This window comes from Canis lupus, chromosome 24, assembly GCF_003254725.2.
Source record: "Canis lupus dingo isolate Sandy chromosome 24, ASM325472v2, whole genome shotgun sequence".
NCBI lineage: Eukaryota > Metazoa > Chordata > Mammalia > Carnivora > Canidae > Canis > Canis lupus.
In genome coordinates, this window is record NC_064266.1 from 5,696,304 (window position 1) to 5,715,426 (window position 19,123).

Here is a 19,123-nt window from a genome sequence, read left to right on the forward strand (position 1 = left end):
TGTCTCACGGTTCTGTTTTAGGGAGTTCAAATGAAAAGAACAGGAAAGTTAGGTACATTTGATGAGCTGCTCAGATGTTTTCAAAGTGCAACAATAAAGAAAAAGATAGAAGGCAGATGGAGAAAGTAAACCAGTAAACCCTCCTAATGCCTTGAGCTGAGCCTAACTCAATTTTGCAAGGCAGTAGTTCTAAGAATCCCTTGTACACCGCCACCCCCCACATCCCCCCCTCCCCCCGCAAAAAAAATCCCTTGTTAAAAAGAAACCCAGTTACTTCCAGCTCCAAAGGCATTTTGAAACTATACTTTGAGATCCAAATTATTTTGAAGACAATCACTGTGAATGGGAAATCCAGGTTTGAAATTTCATTTGCGGATCCCTGGGTGGCTCAGAGGTTTGGTGCTTGCCTTTGGCCCGGGGCATGATCCTGGGGCCCCGGGATCAAGTCCCACGTCAGGCTCCTGGCATGGAGCCTGCTTCTCCCTCTGCCTGGGTCTCTGCCTCTGTCTCTCTCTCTCTCTAGGTCTATCGTGAATAAATAAATAAAATCTTAAAAAAAATGAAATTTCATTTGCTTCCAATTTACCCTGTGAATGGAAAAGCTACCTCACCTCAGATACCACCCAAGGTCCGAGCCTGGATTATAAATTATTAACTGGGAGTTATTCTTTCCCCGGAGCTCATAATGGCTTCTGACACTTTAATGCCAGCATTTTAAATGCACACAAAGTAAAGAGAGCAGAAACCCAAAGGGCAACGCTTCTCCTATTTGCATTGCAGACTCTCCAGATGTGTTCTTTTGTGAAATTCGGCACTGAGCTGAGGTAAGCCTCCCAGCGAAAAGTGTTGAAAGAGGTTGGGGGTAGGTTTGTATAGGTGGCTCTAGCTTTATTTAGGTCCTAGAAATGCAAGTGTCAGCACAAAGTGTGTTTATGGTTCCATTAAATTGCTAGGGAAAAAATATCAAGACAGTTGTAAAAAAAGAAAAACAAGTTTGAGTGACTCAGCTTTGAATAAATTAAGATCCAATTTAATGCAAAACTTGGACTGTGCCAGGAGCCACTCCACTCTTCAGCATGTTGTTGACAGCTTAGGAACCCCTCTCATTCTCTCTCCCGCTCTTTTTTGGAGAGGGGGATGTTGGTTTCTAAATTTCTAGTTATCTGCCACCCTCATTTCTAAAGCTCCGGGTAAAGGTGAAATTGTTAAATATCCTTCCTGTGGAACTTCATACAAAGGTTTTAGGTAGAATAAATTTCCTTAGAGAGGAGATGCACAGTGTAAAAAAAGAAAAAAGAAAAAAAAACCTTTTTTTTTAAAGAGTTCTGAATTATGTTTACAATAATTTGTACACATCTTTTTATATTCTATAATCTTTATTTGAGTCTCATTAAAACGTTACTGATAATAACACAAAAGGGTACAGTCAGCACAATTCCATTCATATTAAAATTTAAAAGCTGGTAATTACCACTATTTGTTGTTGGAAATCAGGACCGTGCTTATTCTGGTGTATATGGGCATTAACTGGACGTGGGGAAGGCTTTGGGGTGCTGGTAACGTTTTTTGTGTTTCTTGATGGTTTACATGGATGTGGCCAGTTTGTGAAAATTCACTGAGCTCCTGACCTATGCAGTTTTCTGTATTTATATCACTCTCGAATTTAAAAAAAAATCTGTTTGATCTTGCCAGATAGATTTTTTCCCCCTCGTGCTAAATCTACTAGTCCCAGCTCTGCTGCTCCAGCGGGAATTTTTGCCAGGCCCCTGCCAGGCTGGAGACCAGAGTGTCAGGCCTCCTGGCGCACGGCACCTGCTGTTTGGCAGGGACAGCTTACCTGCGACCTTGGAGTTGTATGCCACTCCGACCCCACAGATATTGTTGTTGGCTGCGGCAGAAACCTCCCCTGCACATCGGGTCCCGTGGCTGCGGAGAAAAACAAACGCAAGTTTGACAGGGCGTCAGGACTTTCACGGAGGTTCCTTAAATTGTGTCAACTGGAAGCAGTTTGGTTCTTCTCACTGATCTAGCTAGCCCCAGTGGGCACGAGGGGGGAGCAGAAGGCAAGCTGAGGGCAAAGCACAAGCTGACACTCCGCAACCCACCCCCCCTCCCAGGTGGGATGTGTGCGACCTTCCTCACGCACTCCAGGCTGCCCAGAAGCTAAAAGAAGAAAAAATCAAATGGTTAACTCTGGGAAATCCCAGTCGGCAGGACCTGAGTCTCCCTCAGTTTACAAAAGGCTTAGTGATTTACATGAAAAAGCGTTCTTATCGGTAGCCTAACTCCCAGAGACCCCTAGATTGGATTTCCTGGAGCCCTAATATCACCCTTCCCTCCACAGTGCGGTGAAAAACAAAGGCAAAAGGAAATGCAGGTAAAACTAAATGTCCTACAACCTGCAGCCCACTGACCGGTACTTGAGGCAGGCAGAGTATAACCTCCCTCCAGGAAACTCCCAACTATCTTAAAGTTAATGTTTTGCTAGAGGGAAAAACAACTTGAGCTTGACGGTGGCAAGACTTCCAGTACCTTTTAGGTCCTCTTTTGCATGTGAAAGTCCTTTTGAAAATCTCCCCAACTCCCAAATTTATAATCAGTCAGTTCTCAGGCTTGTAATCCAGCACTTTTCTGCCCACGGGTCCTGTCTCCAAGCTTTAATAAAATCCCATTTTGCGGGGCATCTGGGTGGCTCAGTGGTTGAGCGTCTGCCTTCATTTCACGTCTTGATCTAGGGGTCTTCCGATGGAGTCCCGCATCGGGCTCCCCACAGGGACCCTGCTTCTCCCTCTGCCTATGTCTCTGCCTCTCTCTGTGTGTCTCTCATGAATAAATAAATAAAATATATTTTTAAAATAAATAAATAAAATCCCATTTTTGCACCAAAGACCTCTCAAGAGTTCTTTCTTGGCAATTGACTCTGGACCTCACCAACATTCCAGAACGACCTCAAGCGCAAGGCCCACACACACTTCCTGTGTATCTCCTTTCTTCAGCCTCTCCTAGCTGTCGTCTTCACCTTGACTTGTTTCTACAATAAAGAAGCTTCTCAGAGCATTTTCACCCTTGAAGTTTGATTTTTAAAGTTTTTAGTATCTCCTGCAGAAAATACACTTAGAGGTTTCCAGTGAAAACCGAGTACGTTATGACAGGTTTGTGCTGGTTAGAGCACTTCTGAATTTTTTTTTTTTTAAGCACTAGAATTGTGAGCTACTGATTATTTTCAAGCCTGGTTCTCTACACAGGCATGCAATGCTGCCTTTCAGTTCTGGAATAATGGTTACTTACCTTTTTTGGAATATAGCCTCTTTCAAGGGCATATGGGATGCTGTGGATTCCTCCCTTCCCCCAGGAATAAGAAAACATACACTGGCAACATTTTGCATGCAGTTTCAAGGGGTTCAAAGAACTTTTGAGGCTGACCAGATTAAGAACCCTGGGCATTTATTCAATAATCTTTCCAAGGTTTTCCCAGCCTTAGGATTCTGAGCAAGACTTCTAGACTGTTATCTGCAACAGACACCATTAATTTTCTCCCTTTTGTTTGCTCTCTCCTGCCTTCAACCAAAGGATTCTAAACACTTCTATCCTTCCTGTGCACATTTCCTCTCTTCTTGAATTGAGCTGGCTTGGTGACTTGCTTTGACCCATAGAATGCAGTGGAAAGATTATTGTATCATTTCTTAAGAGAGCAGGCAGCTCTGCTCGCCTCTACTGGGCACGTAGGAGAGTTTGGGGTAACCTCAAATGGACAAGACCATGTGGGGAGAGAGAGACTGGAATTTCCATCTCCAGTGAGGCTCCTCGACATGTGAGGGGTGAACCATCCTCCTCCTGACCTACCTAGATCACTCCAGTAAGTGGCAGGTGGAGAGAGACAGGCTGTCCCTACCCAGCTTACAGTCTGTGCCCAAATGTTTGTTCTTTCTTAGGGCTCTATGTTTTGGGGTAGTTTGTTAAGTCACAGTAGAGAACTGAAACAAGTATAAACTCTGAGTCAATCAGAATGCTGTGCTTTAACCCTAAACAGCATTCACGATATGGGAGGTTCTGATGGTACAAGTCATTTGAAACAACTGGCCCCAATCCCCAAAAGTCTATTCTAACAGTCCAGGAAGCATTATCTAAAGGATAATGGATCACATTACTCAGCGTGCGGGAATAGTGTCAGCACAGCCTGCCGAAGAGATGGGTGGTGAGGGTTGACTTTTCCACCGCTATTCCAACTATGGCATACATAAGGAAACGTAGGGTGGAGGGGCTTATTGGCTGTATGGCCCTAGGAGATTAAACTTCTGCATCACTGTCTAGTGTACTCTTTGCAACCTCCTCTTGGGGCAACCAAAGCAATTGATCGCACGGGCTCTTAAAAAAATCCACACCCAAGGATGGGGGAGGGGAGAAAAGAAATATTATTATTTTTTCCTTTGATATGAGCAGAAGTAAATCCTGCCTCTAAAAAAGCTATATATCTCATGGGCTCCAAATCCCCTTTGGACAAATGTATACATTGGGTCCAAGTAAACCTCATGGTTACTGCAGAGACGGCCCTTATAGTAAAATATCTGTGAAAATAAAGTTTTCTATCTACTTGTCTTTAAGTTTTCTATGGATTACATTCGAGATTTTTGAGAAGGTGCTCAGTTATGGCTTAACTTGATGGGAGAGTCTACCATGGATCTGGCTTTCACAGCCTGCCTTATTCCAGATGCTGAAGGAAGGGCCAAATAAGTTCTGAAAAACAGCACAGAAGCACACACACGTGTGTAGGTGTATTTATGTATGTGTGTGTATGTACATATAATGAAATATATACGCTTTATATATTTATCTTGATTCATAGATATACTTCTGATGTACTTATTTCAGTGTATAGTTATGTACTTATAAAGTTATAGGTAATATATACTTATACATTCTATATAATCCATATACTATATATTTAAATATATACTTACATAAAGTACGTAGCAGATGTAAAATACACATTTACTCTACATGTATGTATGCATATATTTTAAAATGGAACTTTAATGGATATTGATTAAATTTGGCTGGCTTGCATGCTGTCTGGTTCATGCTGAACAAATAAATATTTAAATAAAAGATTTAAAAAATCAATGCCCTGTCTAATTTGGCTGAGCACTAATTTCCTTATTATTTAATAATCTGCCCTGTCAAAATCTCTCCAAGACCTGAAATATGCAAGTAAGCCTGGCCTGGGAGAGTCAATACTTTGGCCAGCACCTGAGAAGAACACGGATGTACTGATGGAGGCTGCATGACAAGTGGAGCCCTGGTCTAGGTGATAAAGGAGATGGGAAAATGAATATCTATCTGCCACATCCTTGGCAGTTCTGCACCACCAGATAGTAAGCTCAATGCCTTTCTCGCCTCACCCCCTTTCATCCTCTCAGGAGGGTTATGAGAAGGTACCGCCCCATTTTACAGATGTCAGAGTTGAATCTCAGGAGGTGCTGGCCCAAAGGCGCACAGTGAGAAGGTGGCTGGGCCAGATCTGAGACCAACACTCAGTTACTGAACTACCCCACTACACTCCCAGCAATGCTTGCAAACTGCTCACCAAAGGCCAGAGGATGCATGCGAGTCAACTGGCTTGGGCAAATTAAAGGTGCTGAATGCTTCTGAATTTTGGCCTTTAATTGGGAAGGCAAATGTTGTGGGCTATCCAGAGTAACATGTGGGAAGAAACATTTTATTGCTAAGGCAACACTGATTAATTATAAACAATGAGTGGCTACCCCATCATTGTTCAGGATACCAGGTCTTTCCACACACACCCCTGGGCCTTCATAGGCTCTGTTTTCATAGCCTCGAATACCTTTCCCTCTCTCCTACCTTCCTGACTGTTTCAGACAAATGTGCCTGCTCCTTGAATGTCAGGAAACTCTTTTTCCAAATCCATTTTCATTTGGCCTCCTTGCTTTCTTAAGAATATTCAGTAGTGCGGTGCCTGGGTGGCTCAGTTGTTAAGCGTTTGCCTTTGGCTCAGGTCATGATCCCGGAATCCAGGATTGAGTTCCGAGTCAGGCTCCCTGCATGGAGCCTGCTTCTCCCTCTGCCTCTCTCTCTCTCTCTCTCTCTCTCTGTCTCTCCTGAATAAATAAAATCTTTTAAAAAAATGTTCAATAGCTCTCTCCTGCCTCTAGAATAAAACCTAAGACTGTCAGATGTAGAGCTATAGGGGGTGAGGAACAAATGTCAGTTGCTCAACCAGCCTCCTTTTAACTAAGGTCAGTGGGAGGGAAGCAAGCGGCAGGAGTCACAGACGTGTTGCATTGCCAAAATGGCCCCAACCCCTGACCCTCCCGGGGCCATGTCCTTGGCAATGTGATTTTCTTGCTCCTTCCATGAAGAGGTGAAGTACATTTCTCTCCTCTCTTGAATCTGGCTGGACATGTGATGTGCTGTGGCCAAAAGAAGGTGGTGGAAATGAGGAGCTTACCCCTCCAGAGGACTTGCAGCTTCTCCTCTCTTGACATCCTGCCTAGGTGCCATGTGGACAAGCCTAGGCAAGTTTATTGAATGGTGAAAGCCAAGCAGCCCATTACCCCTGGTACCCTGGCTGGCAGCCCACTGCCCTCCAGACATGTGAGAGAGGTCATCCTAAACCAGTCAGTCCCTAGCCAGTTTGCCAACTGACCACGGATGCATGGGTGAGCCCAGTCCCAACCTGAGCCAGGTCCAGATCAGCACAACTGCCCAATTGGCCTACAGATCTGTGAGCAATACTCAGTGCATACTGTTTTAAGATACTAAATTTTGGGATGATTTGTTATGTGACATTATTTGGTAATGGGTAACTCATACATACAGTGGACAAACAAGGCAAGAGGGACAATCCATGGTTAACTCATGCGGGACTGGGCTTCAAATCTGGACTATGATGATGATTGTACTGGGGCTTCCTCAGTCAGCTGCAGTGGCCATGGAGGTGTCTAAGTAAGCACCTGAGGCACTGCCTCGACCCTGGAGATCTCCAGAGAGACAGTCCAGGCACGCCCCTTCTTTTGACTTTGTTGGCCTTTCACTAGAGTGATTCGGTCATCCCTCTGGCCCATTCTAGCCAAAAGCATGTACTATATGTACTCCATTCAAGGCAAACTATAGGATATACTGACTGTAGGCAAATGCAACAACTCTCATTTATTTATACCTACCACAGGCTGGGCACTGTGCTGAGAGAGGTACACACGTTTTTATATTTACTCCTCATATGAACTATCAGTGCCCCCTTTATAAAGGAGAGGAGTCTGAGGCATATGGATAAGGGGCCACTTTTCACTCAGGAGGCAGAACCAGAAATCGGACTCAAGGCTGCTGCTTCCAAACCCCTGCTCTTACCCATGCCCCTTGACTATCATCTATTCCTGGCTAACAGAAAGCTGCAGATAACAAGCATGATGGTCAATTTTATGTGTCAACTTGGCAGGGCCAAGGGGTGCTCAGATATTTGGTCAAACATTATTCTGGGTGTTTCTGTGTCAGTGTTTTGGAGAAGATTGGTTGACTTTGAGTAAAGCAGATTGTCCCCTATAATATGGGTGGGCCTCATCCAATCAGTTGAAGGCCTAAACAGAACAAAAAGAGTGGCCTTCCTGGCAAAGAGAGAATTCTTCAGCAGACTGCCTTTGGACTTGACCTGGAACACTGGCTGTCCTGGGTCTCCAGCTTGCCAACCCACCCTACAGATTTTGGACTTGCCAGCCTCCATCATTGCATGAGCCAATTCTCTATAATAAATCTCTTTCTGTATACATATCCTACTGGTTCTATTTCTCTGGAGGACCCTGACTACTACAAAAAGTAACTTAACCAGTTTTCACTGGTTTTTAGCTCACTCATTTATTAGTACCATTACTCCAAGTTTTCTGGTACAACATTGTCTGTTACTTTGCAACATGATTTTTGTTGGTGGCAGAAAATGCTAACTGATCACCAAGCTCATTTTCTCTTCTTCCTGGGATCCAGGTTAGCTCCTTTTCTCAGGCTCTCTTGCACTGGCATGCAGCCATGTGACTGAATGATGCTAATGCAATGTGGGCACATGGGATGTATGCTGCTTCAGGGCATAAAAACTGCTCATGACTGCTTATCTGTGCTCTTTCCCCTCTTGCAGCTTGTGGACAAGCATGGTAACTCTAGAAACGAGTATTACAGATGGAAGATGCCCACATCCCTGGATCACCCCTTGGAGGGGAGCCATTCCACGAGGAATACACGGAGGAGCTGGTAGGCAAATGATAAATTAGTTTTATTGTGTTAAGCCACTAAGATTTGGGGAAGTATTTGTTACAGCTGCTGGCATAACCTGAACTAGCGCACTTTAATTTTATTCTTATTGAATGGTTCATGTTAGTAGCTGCTCGAGATTGTCTCTAGAAGAAGAAATTCAAATAGTAAGTGAAATAAGTGAATTTGAAGGGTGCCATCAATACCAAAGAGATGTTTGGGTGACAACAAGGATGTGGGGGTGATGAACATCGGACAAGACCAGCCTTGAAGAATAGAAAAAAAAGTCTGTCTTGTTTGATCTCTTATTCTGTCCCTAGTTCTCAGGGTTGTTTGGTGGGTGAGAGGGCCTTTGGGCATTGGCAGATTTAATGCACACTCTTTGGCTGGTGTGTAGAAAAGTTTCTGTTAACAGCACTGGGCCTGGCTGACATTTTGATATTTCTATTTTGGCTCAGTTTATTATTATTATTATTATTATTATTTTAAAAATACCAACAAATTCAATGAATAACACGATGAATCTCATATGGCCACCACCCAACTCTTTCAAAGCCAAATGTTTCCCATACTTTAGATTTTTTTTGTGAGTATACTGTAGTTTATCGAATAGATCATCTACTGATAGACATCTGGTTGTTTTTATTCCTTAGTTCTGTGCATATATGTACAAATAATACTATGCCATATTTGATTAAGCTTTTTTTGCAAATCAACTTAAAGAAAAATACAGATTTTTTTTCCCAAAACTGCTTATATATCTCTAAAAGAATGAGAGTATCCTAAATAACCACAAAGCCATTATCACACATAATATAATTAACAAAATGGTAGTTGGTTTTCAGGGAGAGCAGGAGACAAAGCCATTGCTGTGATGGTAAGAGGGAAAACTAGGGCAGCAGCAGTGTGCAGAGAATATAGGAAATTGATTCAAGAGACATTTAGAGCATAGGGTCAGGAAGACTTGGTGATATAATATCCTCTTAAGATACCATCATTTTACCCATGAGGGTAAATTAAATCTCTTTTGACCATGTGCCTACTTTCATTCTATTATAGACCATATAGCTTTAAACTTTAAAGCATATGTCTTGAAGAAAATTAACCCTTGAGGGAAGAAAAGGATAGGTAGAATGAAGAACATATACCCTTATTGTCATGGAGACTCTGGTCATACAAAACTAAATGGCAGGGCAAATATGTAGTACAGTTATGATCTCCGGCCTAATCCTCACCTTCCTGAGCAAAGCAAAGTGTGTATTTCTATGCATTACTAGTCTAGGCATCCTGCATATTCACATGACCACAGGAATCTTTAAACAAGTGTACATTCCATGCATTTTATATTGGCATAAAAATTTTTAAGGGAAAAAAAATTTTAAGGGAATAACTCTTTACCAATACAATCAAAGCCCTCCCTGAGGCCATATCTCTCTTTGCTTCCTCAGAAGCGACCACTCTACTAAGCTGATGCTTGGAATGTATGTGCATTTTTTTAATACAATTACTTTATAATCAGATATACATAAGCATATATGCCACTACTTGCTCGTTTTCAAGTTCTATATAAATGTTTCACAGTATATAATCTCTTTTAAATTTGTGTTTTTCACTTGAATTTCTGAGGTTCATTCATAACTTCTGGTGCATTCATTTTTAGTGCTGTGATGTGGTGTTGTGCAGTAGTTCATTTATAAGTATGCTGTGGTTTACTCATCATACTCCTAGTGATTGGCATGTAGGTTGTTTGCAATTTGCTTGCTATTACAAATAATTTGAAAAGAAACATTTTGTACATTATTACTTTGTGCACATGTGTGACAGTTTCTCTGGGGTGTGTATGTAAGGGTGAAAACAGGCTTTTTGGATATATATTATCTCTTGCTGAGTGGGAGAGTGCCAACTTTAATATTGTCAAACTTGACCATTTGTGCTGATCCAAATGCTGTGAAATGTATCTCATTGTTTCATTTTGCAACTTCTTTTTTTTTTTTTAAAGATTTTTATTTTATTTATTTATTCATTCAGAGAGAGAGAGAGAGAGAGAGAGAGAGAGGGGCAGAGACACAGGCAGAGGGAGAAGCAGGCTCCATGTAGGGAGCCCGACGCGGGACTCGATCCGAGACTCCAGGGCCATGCCCTGGGCCAAAGGCAGGCACCAAACCACTGAGCCATCCAGGGAATCCCCTGTTTTGCAACTTCTTCATTGCTAGGAATGTTGGGCATCTTTTCATACATGAGTAAGCTCAGGCGTTCTGTTAATTAACTGCATATAACCTTAGTCCATTTTTTTTCTATTGAGTTATCTTTTTTCATGGATTTGTAGCTGTTCTTTATATATTTTGGATACTAACTCTTTTTGCTTATACACCTTGTATGTATCTCCTAGTCTGTGGCTTGTCTTTTAACTTTATTGTGATTTTGAACCAAAGTTTAATTTTAACTTAGTTTTCTCAATCTTATCCTTTTCCTTGTGGTTAAGTGTCTTGTTTAAGAAATCCATCCTTAGCCCAGGATCATAAAGATGCTCTCTTAATTTTAATTCTAAAAGATGAATGTACATTTAGGTCATAATTCTCCTAGAATTTATTTATGCTCAGTGTGTGAGGTGGTAACCTATTTTCAAAAAAAGAAAAAAAAAGAAAAAGAAAGAAAGAAACCTATTTTCTCCCTATGAATAACTAACACCATTTATTGAATAACCTTACATTATCCCTGTTTTATTGTTTTTATTGCCATCTTGGTCATTTATTAAAATTCTTTTATATGGGAATCTACTTCTGGGTTTTCTATTCTGTTTCTTCGGTCTTCGTTTTCTTTCCCTATGCTCATCCTTCTCTCTCATGATTATTATGGTTTTATACTGTTTTGATATTTGGCAGGCAAAATTTCCTCACCTTGCTATTGTGGTTCATCTTTACCTTCTCTTTTATTTTTTCTTCATACTCATTCTCTTCCTCCTCCTTCTTTGTCTTATTGTATTCTTGGCCCTTTGTGATTCCATATCAATTTTGGGATCATTGGTCTAGTTTCACGGAAAAATAGTACTGAGACTTTAGTTGAAATTGTATTGAATTAACAGATTAACTTGATATCTTTATATTTTTCCATCTTCCCATCCATGAATTTAGGAGGCAACTCCATTCATTCAGGACTTCTTTTATGTCTTTTCTAAATTTTATAATTTTCTCCTTGATATTCTCATGTATCTTTTCTTAGATTTATAATTATTTCATTGGCTATGAGATGCGGCATAGTATCAAATAAAAGAGATGATAGGCAGCATTCTTATTTCACCCAGCATTAAAAAGAATGCCATCAAAGTTTCAGCATTAAGAATAATGTTTTGTAAACTGGTGGTTACCAGAGGGGAAGGGGATGGGAAAAGGGATTAAGGTGAAAGGGATTAAGAGGGGGATTAAAAGGGGATTACTTATAGAATGGATAAATCAAGGTTATGAAAGGTGCAGCATGGGGAATATAGTCAATAATATTGTAATGATGTTTCATTATAATGGATAGTGACTGCCCTTGTCATGGTGAGCACAGCTTAATGTATGAATCACTATGTTGTACTGCTGGAATTAATGTGGCATTGTATGTCAATTACACTTTTCCCCCACAAAAAAAGAAGAATGTTTGCTGTAGGTTTTTAATAAACAGTGCTATCTTCAATTCAATAATTATCTCTTCAACTGAACCCAGGCTAGATTTTTATCACATTCTTTGGGATTTCATTCCAAAGTCTACATTTCTCAATTGCAATTGGTTCCTTCTTATATTCATGAGTTTTGCCTGTTTCCCTATCATTTATTTTTCTTTTTAAATGGATGTTATCCATGCACTTACCCCTCTAAGCAAACTAAACATAACTTACTTTAATGTCCTTTTCAAGGCTCTCAAACCATAAAAGATGCTGACCTCGAGGAAACAAACATTTGCTTGAGGGGAGTTGTGGAGGAAGGGATAATTGGATGATGGGCATTAAGGAGTGCACTTGAGGTTATGAACACTGGATGTTATATGCAACTGATGAATCACTAAATTCTACCTCTGAAACTAATAAAAAAAAAGACTCCCGGGAATCCCTGGGTGGCTCAGTGGTTTAGCGCCTGCATTTGGCCCAGGGGCATGATCCTAGAGTCCCGGGATCAAGTCCTACATCAGGCTCCCTGCATGCAGCCTGCTTCTCCCTCTGCCTGTGTCTCTGTATCTCTCTCTCCTCTGTGTCTTTCATGAGTAAATAAAATCTTAAAAAAAAAAAAGACTCTCCATAAAATTAATTTCACCTGGTATAAATTCATGTCTTGATTTTTAAATTGTGTTTGATTTTTTTTTTTTTTTAGATATTTTGGAATGTTAGTTTGTAGGCTAATTTTGAGTTGGAGGGGTTTTTTCCTTTTCTTTCTCTTCTTTTGAGCTCCTTTCCTAGTTATTGATCCCATGGCTGTTTTAATGGACTCCTTAGTTCTATATCCCACAAGGCTATAGTGTTTTAGGGCTCTGGATTCACAGAGATAGTGAAGATAAGTGGATTCATTCAGCAAGATAGTGGGCAACTTGGCCAGGTTCACGGACATGAGGCTTTAGATTCCAGTCTCCCTAGGTCTACAGATTCTTACACAAACAGAGCTCTATAGAAGCTAGCTACAGTCTTTTCAGCCATGTCTTCGAAGAAAGATACTTTAATGTTAGATAGATTAGAACTGAAATGCAGAGATCAGTTATGTTTCCTGGCTCATGTTCAGTGCTATCTGCAGGGGTAAGCCCAAAGGTTTGCATAGGTGAGCATGTACAGCTGCTTCTGGGGAAAACTCCAAGTCTTCTGGTAAGCATCCAGTACTTTCTGGAGAAGTGAAGAGGCTTTCCATCTTTCTTTTTTTTTTTTTTTTTTTTTTTTTTTAAATTTTTTTTAACTTTTATTTATTTATGATAGTCACAGAGAGAGAGAGAGAGAGAGGCAGAGACACAGGCAGAGGGAGAAGCAGGCTCCATGCACTGGGAGCCCGACGTGGGATTTGATCCCGGGTCTCCAGGATCGTGCCCCGGGCCAAAGGCAGGCGCCAAACCGCTGCGCCACCCAGGGATCCCCGCTTTCCATCTTTCTGACACCAGATGCTAGGCTCTTCAATCTTCCCAGCAGATCAACCTTGTTTCATGCATTTAAGCTATCTTCGGAAATAACTGCTCTTTCAATCAACAGTGCAGAAACACAGGCACCAGACTTTGGCCAGAAAGTTCAACCTTGAAGTACTGCTTTCTAGTTTCTGTCAAAGGCTCAGATAAGAGATAGAATGGCCTGAGAAAGATGGGTGAGGTCATCCATTGACTTGTTTGGCATAAACTTAGAACCTTTGTCTTAGCTCCTGAGACAACGCTTCATTGAATTTCACAATTATATTTGCCACCATTTAGGGAATGCCTACCATGTGTCATGCTCTGAACCAAGTACTCTGTATGTGTGTCTCTAGTCCCTCATACAAACCTTCTAGATGGAGTTTCAGGCCCATTTTACAGATGGGGAAAAGTATTCGGGGATCTCTTAATCTATTCCAAACAACCCAACACTACATTTGTCCATTATAATCTGCTGTATTTTCTCCCTTAAGGAAAGAATTATTGCCACCTGAGGCCCATAACCCTCCCCCCCGTATAGCATGCATAACATTAGTTTCCAAGCTAGAAATGACTATACCAATTTACAGAGATTTCTTTTACAGTCTATATAATTCTCTCCATAATCCCTACATCTGTGTTATGTCTATTTCTTTTAGCTGAGGGGGAGAAATTTAAATAATAAAGACTTGTCTAATCCAGGTAGGGGACCAGAAATCTTTTTATTTTTATTTATTTTTATTTATTTTTATTTTTTTAAATTTATTTATTCATAGAGACACAGAGAGAGAGAGAGAGAGAGAGAGAGAGAAAGAGAGAGAGGTAGAGACACAGAGGGAGAAGCAGGCTCCATGCAGGGAGCCTGACGTGGGACTCAACCCCAGGTCTCCAGGATCACACCCTGGGCCGAAGGCAGGCGCTAAACCGCTGCGCCACCGGGGCTGCCCCAGAAATCTTTTTAAAAAGCAACTGTGTGGTATTTCACCAATAGCTCACAACAGCTCACAAAATTAAACTATGTTGGATTTCACTGTACTCCAGTTTGGGTAGAGAGACAGTTGATTGCAAGCTGCAGTATTTGAGCTAATATTGACTTAGAAGGTTGTCTCAAAGCTCACATGAAAGAAAAAGTTAGATTAGGTATTTGAAAACAGTTTGAATTTGATTAGCCAGGAGGTGATTTCAGAATTAGTTCATAAAGACAGGAGGGAAAGATGTTCGTCTATTTCTAAACCATTAGGTGTCACCAGGGTAAAGTATCAGTTTCCATCAACGTGCAAATATCCAACCAGAAATGGCCGTTTTTCTCACAGGTTCCTTTTTGGCCTGTCACATAGCGTTCTTCAAGATGAAATATGACTTTTAATAAGAAAAAAAGTTAACCACTGAAAATCTTTCTTATTTGAAGGTTTAACTAATACTATCAATCAAATGAGGTCATGCAGAGATCCATGTTTCTTGGCATCTGTTTATCTTCCTTCCTCCCCTCACCCCCATTTTGGTTACTTGAGCAATAAATGTTTCTCCCTTCTTGGATTTATAGTAAACTCTTTGTGGTCAGGAATTGCCTCTAATCCAGAATCTCTTACTCTTTAGGGCTTATGAGAGAAAGCGTGCGACACCGTTGTGATGCTCCATAAATTCTGCCGATGGCAGGGATGACATTTCAGTGGTGAACGCTTGTCAAAGAAATGCTATGCAAGAGGGATTTTTATGGACAGCAGCACAGTAATGGAATACAGATCTGCGATGCATCACCAAACATTGACCTAAAACCTAGCAAGGCTGGGAGATTATTGACAAAGCGTGGGCTGCAAAACTTGGAAGAAGCAGGCTACTCTAAAATGGACAGGTGTCAAGGCCACTCAACATGTTGGCATGGCTGAGAAGGTATGCTACCCATCCATCAACCAGCCAATCAATATGTATTGAATGCCAGCAAGGAAAAACATGTAATGCTAGATCCTGATACTACACAGGAAATTGGTTATATCTGTTTTGCATATTATTGATGTTCACTAAATGTGGATTATTTTCTACTTTTTTGCAAATTAGGTTACCACTACTAATATATTATTGTCTTGCTTGGAAGTTTGTATTTCTCTGATTGCAAGCTAGGAGGAAAGTATACTTCCTTTACAAATTTCTCGACTGTGTTTCAAATATATCCCTGGAGCTCAGATATTGCATATAATTATTAAATGGTTCACAGTAGAATAAACCCACTTGCTCTGCTTAAAAGGAATAATCCTAAAAAAATCAAATTAAGCACAAGGCAAGAAATTCTAATATACATATCCCCTAAAAGCAGTTCTGCATATGCATGAAGTTTGCTTTCATAGACAGTCCTTGGCTGGGAGTTTTGCATATGTTCTTGAAAAAAAGTGCACTTGCAGGAAAACAAGTTAACAAAGAAGTACTGAGGGGATGATAGGCTCATTTTTTAAGCATGAAGAGAGCCCAGAAGAGACACTCGGCTATTAAAGTTGGTTTCCCAACCAGGAGAACACTTTCCTTGCTTGCTGGAGAGTGCCCCTTGCAGGGCATTTTATTTTCTATTTCCCATAGCAATGTGAAGCCCATGATGGAGAGCCACTGCATTTTCCTGCCCAGTTCTAAGCTGCCTGTGAGGCCACCAGTGTGGTTATTCCACCAACAGCAGCAAGCTCTTTGCTGGTCAACATCCATCAGCCCTTTACCGGAGTTTCAGAGTGTGCTGAAACTAGCATTTCTCAAGAGTCTTCAGTCTGCTGGGCAGAGATGAATGTCGGATTTGTTACCCATGCCCAGAGGAGAACACCTGAAGAAACTGGCATGCCTTGGAGGCAACACAGGTGGCCAGAGGCTCATGCTGGATTGGCAGTAAGCACAGCTCCTGCCAAAGGCAGGTGCTGGGCTCAAGACTCGCAGAGCCTCCGGGTAACAACGTTCCTTGGGTGCAATGGGAGAAAAGTCCTCATCTATGCCTTGGGTCCAGTTTCTGACCCAATCACAAAAATCTCTCTTCCTTTCTCCTAGTGACCTGGATAAACCTTTCATGCACACCTCTTCCTTGAAGCCTTCTTAGAATTCTGCCCCTGACCTAGAGTCTAACTCCCAGACCAGGTGTCCAGGCTACCTCCTAAACATGTCTGCACCTCCTGCCTCCTCTCCTTCACCTAAATATACCCCTTAACTCCAGCAGTTACCCTTCATTCAAATCCTAGACCAAATGCCATCTCTTCAGGGAAGCCTCTCTCAGCTTCTCCAGCCAGGGATACTTTTTCATTTCTCCATGCTCTCCAAGGCATCTTTGTTATGAGGCAATTCATGCAATGACCCCCTCACTGGTGTCAAATCCTGTCTCTGCCACTTATTAGCTGTGTGACCTTACACAAGTTACTTAGCCTTTCTGTACCTCCATTTTCAAAATGGATACAATCCTGATAATAGCTATTTCAAAGGGTTATTATGAGAATTAATTGAATGGATACATGCAAAGCACTTAAAACAGTGCCTTAACATAGCAACCACTCAATAGGTGTTAGCTTTCCTTGTGTTATTTTAGCACTGGCTGTGCTTAGCATTGTGGTGATTTGGGCATCTGTCTCCACTCATAGGACATTTTGCAAGCTCCTCAGAAGCCTGCACACCAACACTGATAGTTTCATAAATATCCAACTAAATTATGCCCTATGCTTTTTAAATGTACTTCTTACTGTGGGAAAAATCAGAGATATACAAAAGTAAAGTGAAATCTCATGTACTCATCCTAGGCTTTAACAATTATTAACCCATGATAATATTACTTTCGATATTCCCCTACTCATTCTCCTTTCCTTCCTCCTGTCCTGAGCCGCACATTATACTGAAGAAAATACTAGGCAAATATTTCACCCAGAGGGAATTTTAATAAACATATCCTACACTTACGGGAAGGTGCTATATTCAACTTCTCCTTGTGCCAAGAAGGAATTATCTCCAGGACAGACCCAACCTTTTGGACCACAGATCCTCCTAGTGCTATGGGCTTGAACCTTGAGCCACCTTCTTTCCATAAGTGTTGACAATAGTAATTATGGTTTGAGAGACCATGATTTGAACTGGTACCATCCAGTCTTTGTAAACAAACCATGGCAGATGAGGATCTTCAAGCATGACTTGATAATTGGGAAAAGCCCCATTTATAGGTCAGAGTGGGTCCTGTGTCTTGTGTCTGTGGCTTCGGAACAGGCCAGAATCATATGTGCCTGACTCAACTGTATCTCAGGCAATTGGACACTTGGGAATATTCACCACTAACAATGAAGAATTATATTGCAGTAAGCCCTGATTAGTCCTAGTTAGAGGATTTTAGCCAGTTTCAAATTAAACTTTCAAGAACAAGTTTGCAGATGGAAATATTTAAAATAGAAGTCATCTCTGTTTTTTTTTTTTTTTTCTCATTTGTGTATTTAAAGAATATTCTTACGGCATATTCCACAGGAAGACTTTCTTGGGGAGGTTGTGTTTGAGTTCAGGAAATGGGATGTGGCAGGGTGCAAGTGGGAACTATTGTGTTGGTTATATTTTTGTGCCTGAATCAATCCATCAAAGATTAATTTAGTACCTACTAGCTGCAGAGAGAAGGCAAGTGACACATCTATTGCTTACTGCCCTGCTATTGTGTGGACAATTGATAATCAGCCATGCTGAAGCCAGGCACTTCCTCTTGGTCCTTCTCCATACAATGTACCAAACCACCACTACCAGTTATGTCTTACCCCTGGCTTAGTGATATCTATTTGGTAACTTCACATCCCTGTGTCTGAAAATGGTTTATTTGCTAAGTTACGTCAGGATCTAGGATTTTATTTTTTATTTTTTTTTAATTTTTATTTATTTATGATAGTCACACACACAGAGAGAGAGAGAGGCAGAGACATAGGCAGAGGGAGAAGCAGGCTCCATGCACCGGGAGCCCGACATGGGATTCGATCCTGGGTCTCCAGGATCACGCCCCGGGCCAAAGGCAGGCGCTAAACCACTGCGCCACCCAGGGATCCCAGGATCTAGGATTTTAAATCACAGAAGGTATGAGAAGCTTCATGTCAGAAGTTTTCAGACCTTTTTGATACATTCTTATCCCCTACACGTACTTTCAAACACTACATGATAATTTTAAAGCAGCTGTGGAAGTCAATAAAGAGTAAACTGTGCTATTGGATATCAGCAATGATCTTTTTAAAAAATATTTTAAAAAATTTATTTATTCATGAGAGACACAGAGAGGCAGAGACCTAGGCTGAGGGGAAATGGGCTCCCTGCGGTGAGCCTGATGTGGGATTCCATCCCAGGACCCTGAGCCAAAGGCAGACGCTCAACCACTGAGCCACCCAGGTGCCCCAGCAATGATCATTTTAAAATGTTGCAAATTTAATCGTTTTTTCTTCTTTATTCTTTTCTGTATTTTCTGTAATTGCCAAGCCCCAACCCATGTGTACTTTCTGTACCCCAGAGAGACTCTGGTCATACAACTAAAACCTTCCCTGGCCACTCTCTGGCCATGATGCTTTCTGTCTTTTATAACAAAAATGATACTTATAAAATAATGGTACAATTTGTATTTAGAAACATTTCTGAAGCTTGGGTTCAAGCATTAGCTCTGACACATACTAGTTGTTTGACCAGGAAATCACACAACTTCTCTGAGCCTATTTCTTTATCACTAAACAGAGAATGGCAACATTTATCTATATGAGTTTCCCATGGGAAGTAAAAGTGATGTACACATATT

General features: G+C 41.2%; 1 protein-coding gene and 1 long non-coding RNA gene across 2 annotated transcripts in view; one reads left to right on the plus strand and one right to left on the minus strand.

The window, feature by feature from the left end:
- The window catches only part of PCSK2 (proprotein convertase subtilisin/kexin type 2), a 256,303-nt gene that overhangs the window by 55,292 nt on the left and 181,888 nt on the right, over positions 1-19,123 (minus strand). The window contains exon 7 of the mRNA XM_025469250.3: positions 1,838-1,926. Coding sequence (XP_025325035.1) covers positions 1,838-1,926 — 89 coding nt within the window. The remainder of the gene's footprint in view (positions 1-1,837; positions 1,927-19,123) is intronic.
- Positions 660-17,782, plus strand: LOC112673549 (uncharacterized). Its single transcript, XR_003144863.3, has 3 exons — positions 660-824; positions 8,141-8,253; positions 14,965-17,782. It is a non-coding gene; the product is annotated as an uncharacterized LOC112673549 (long non-coding RNA).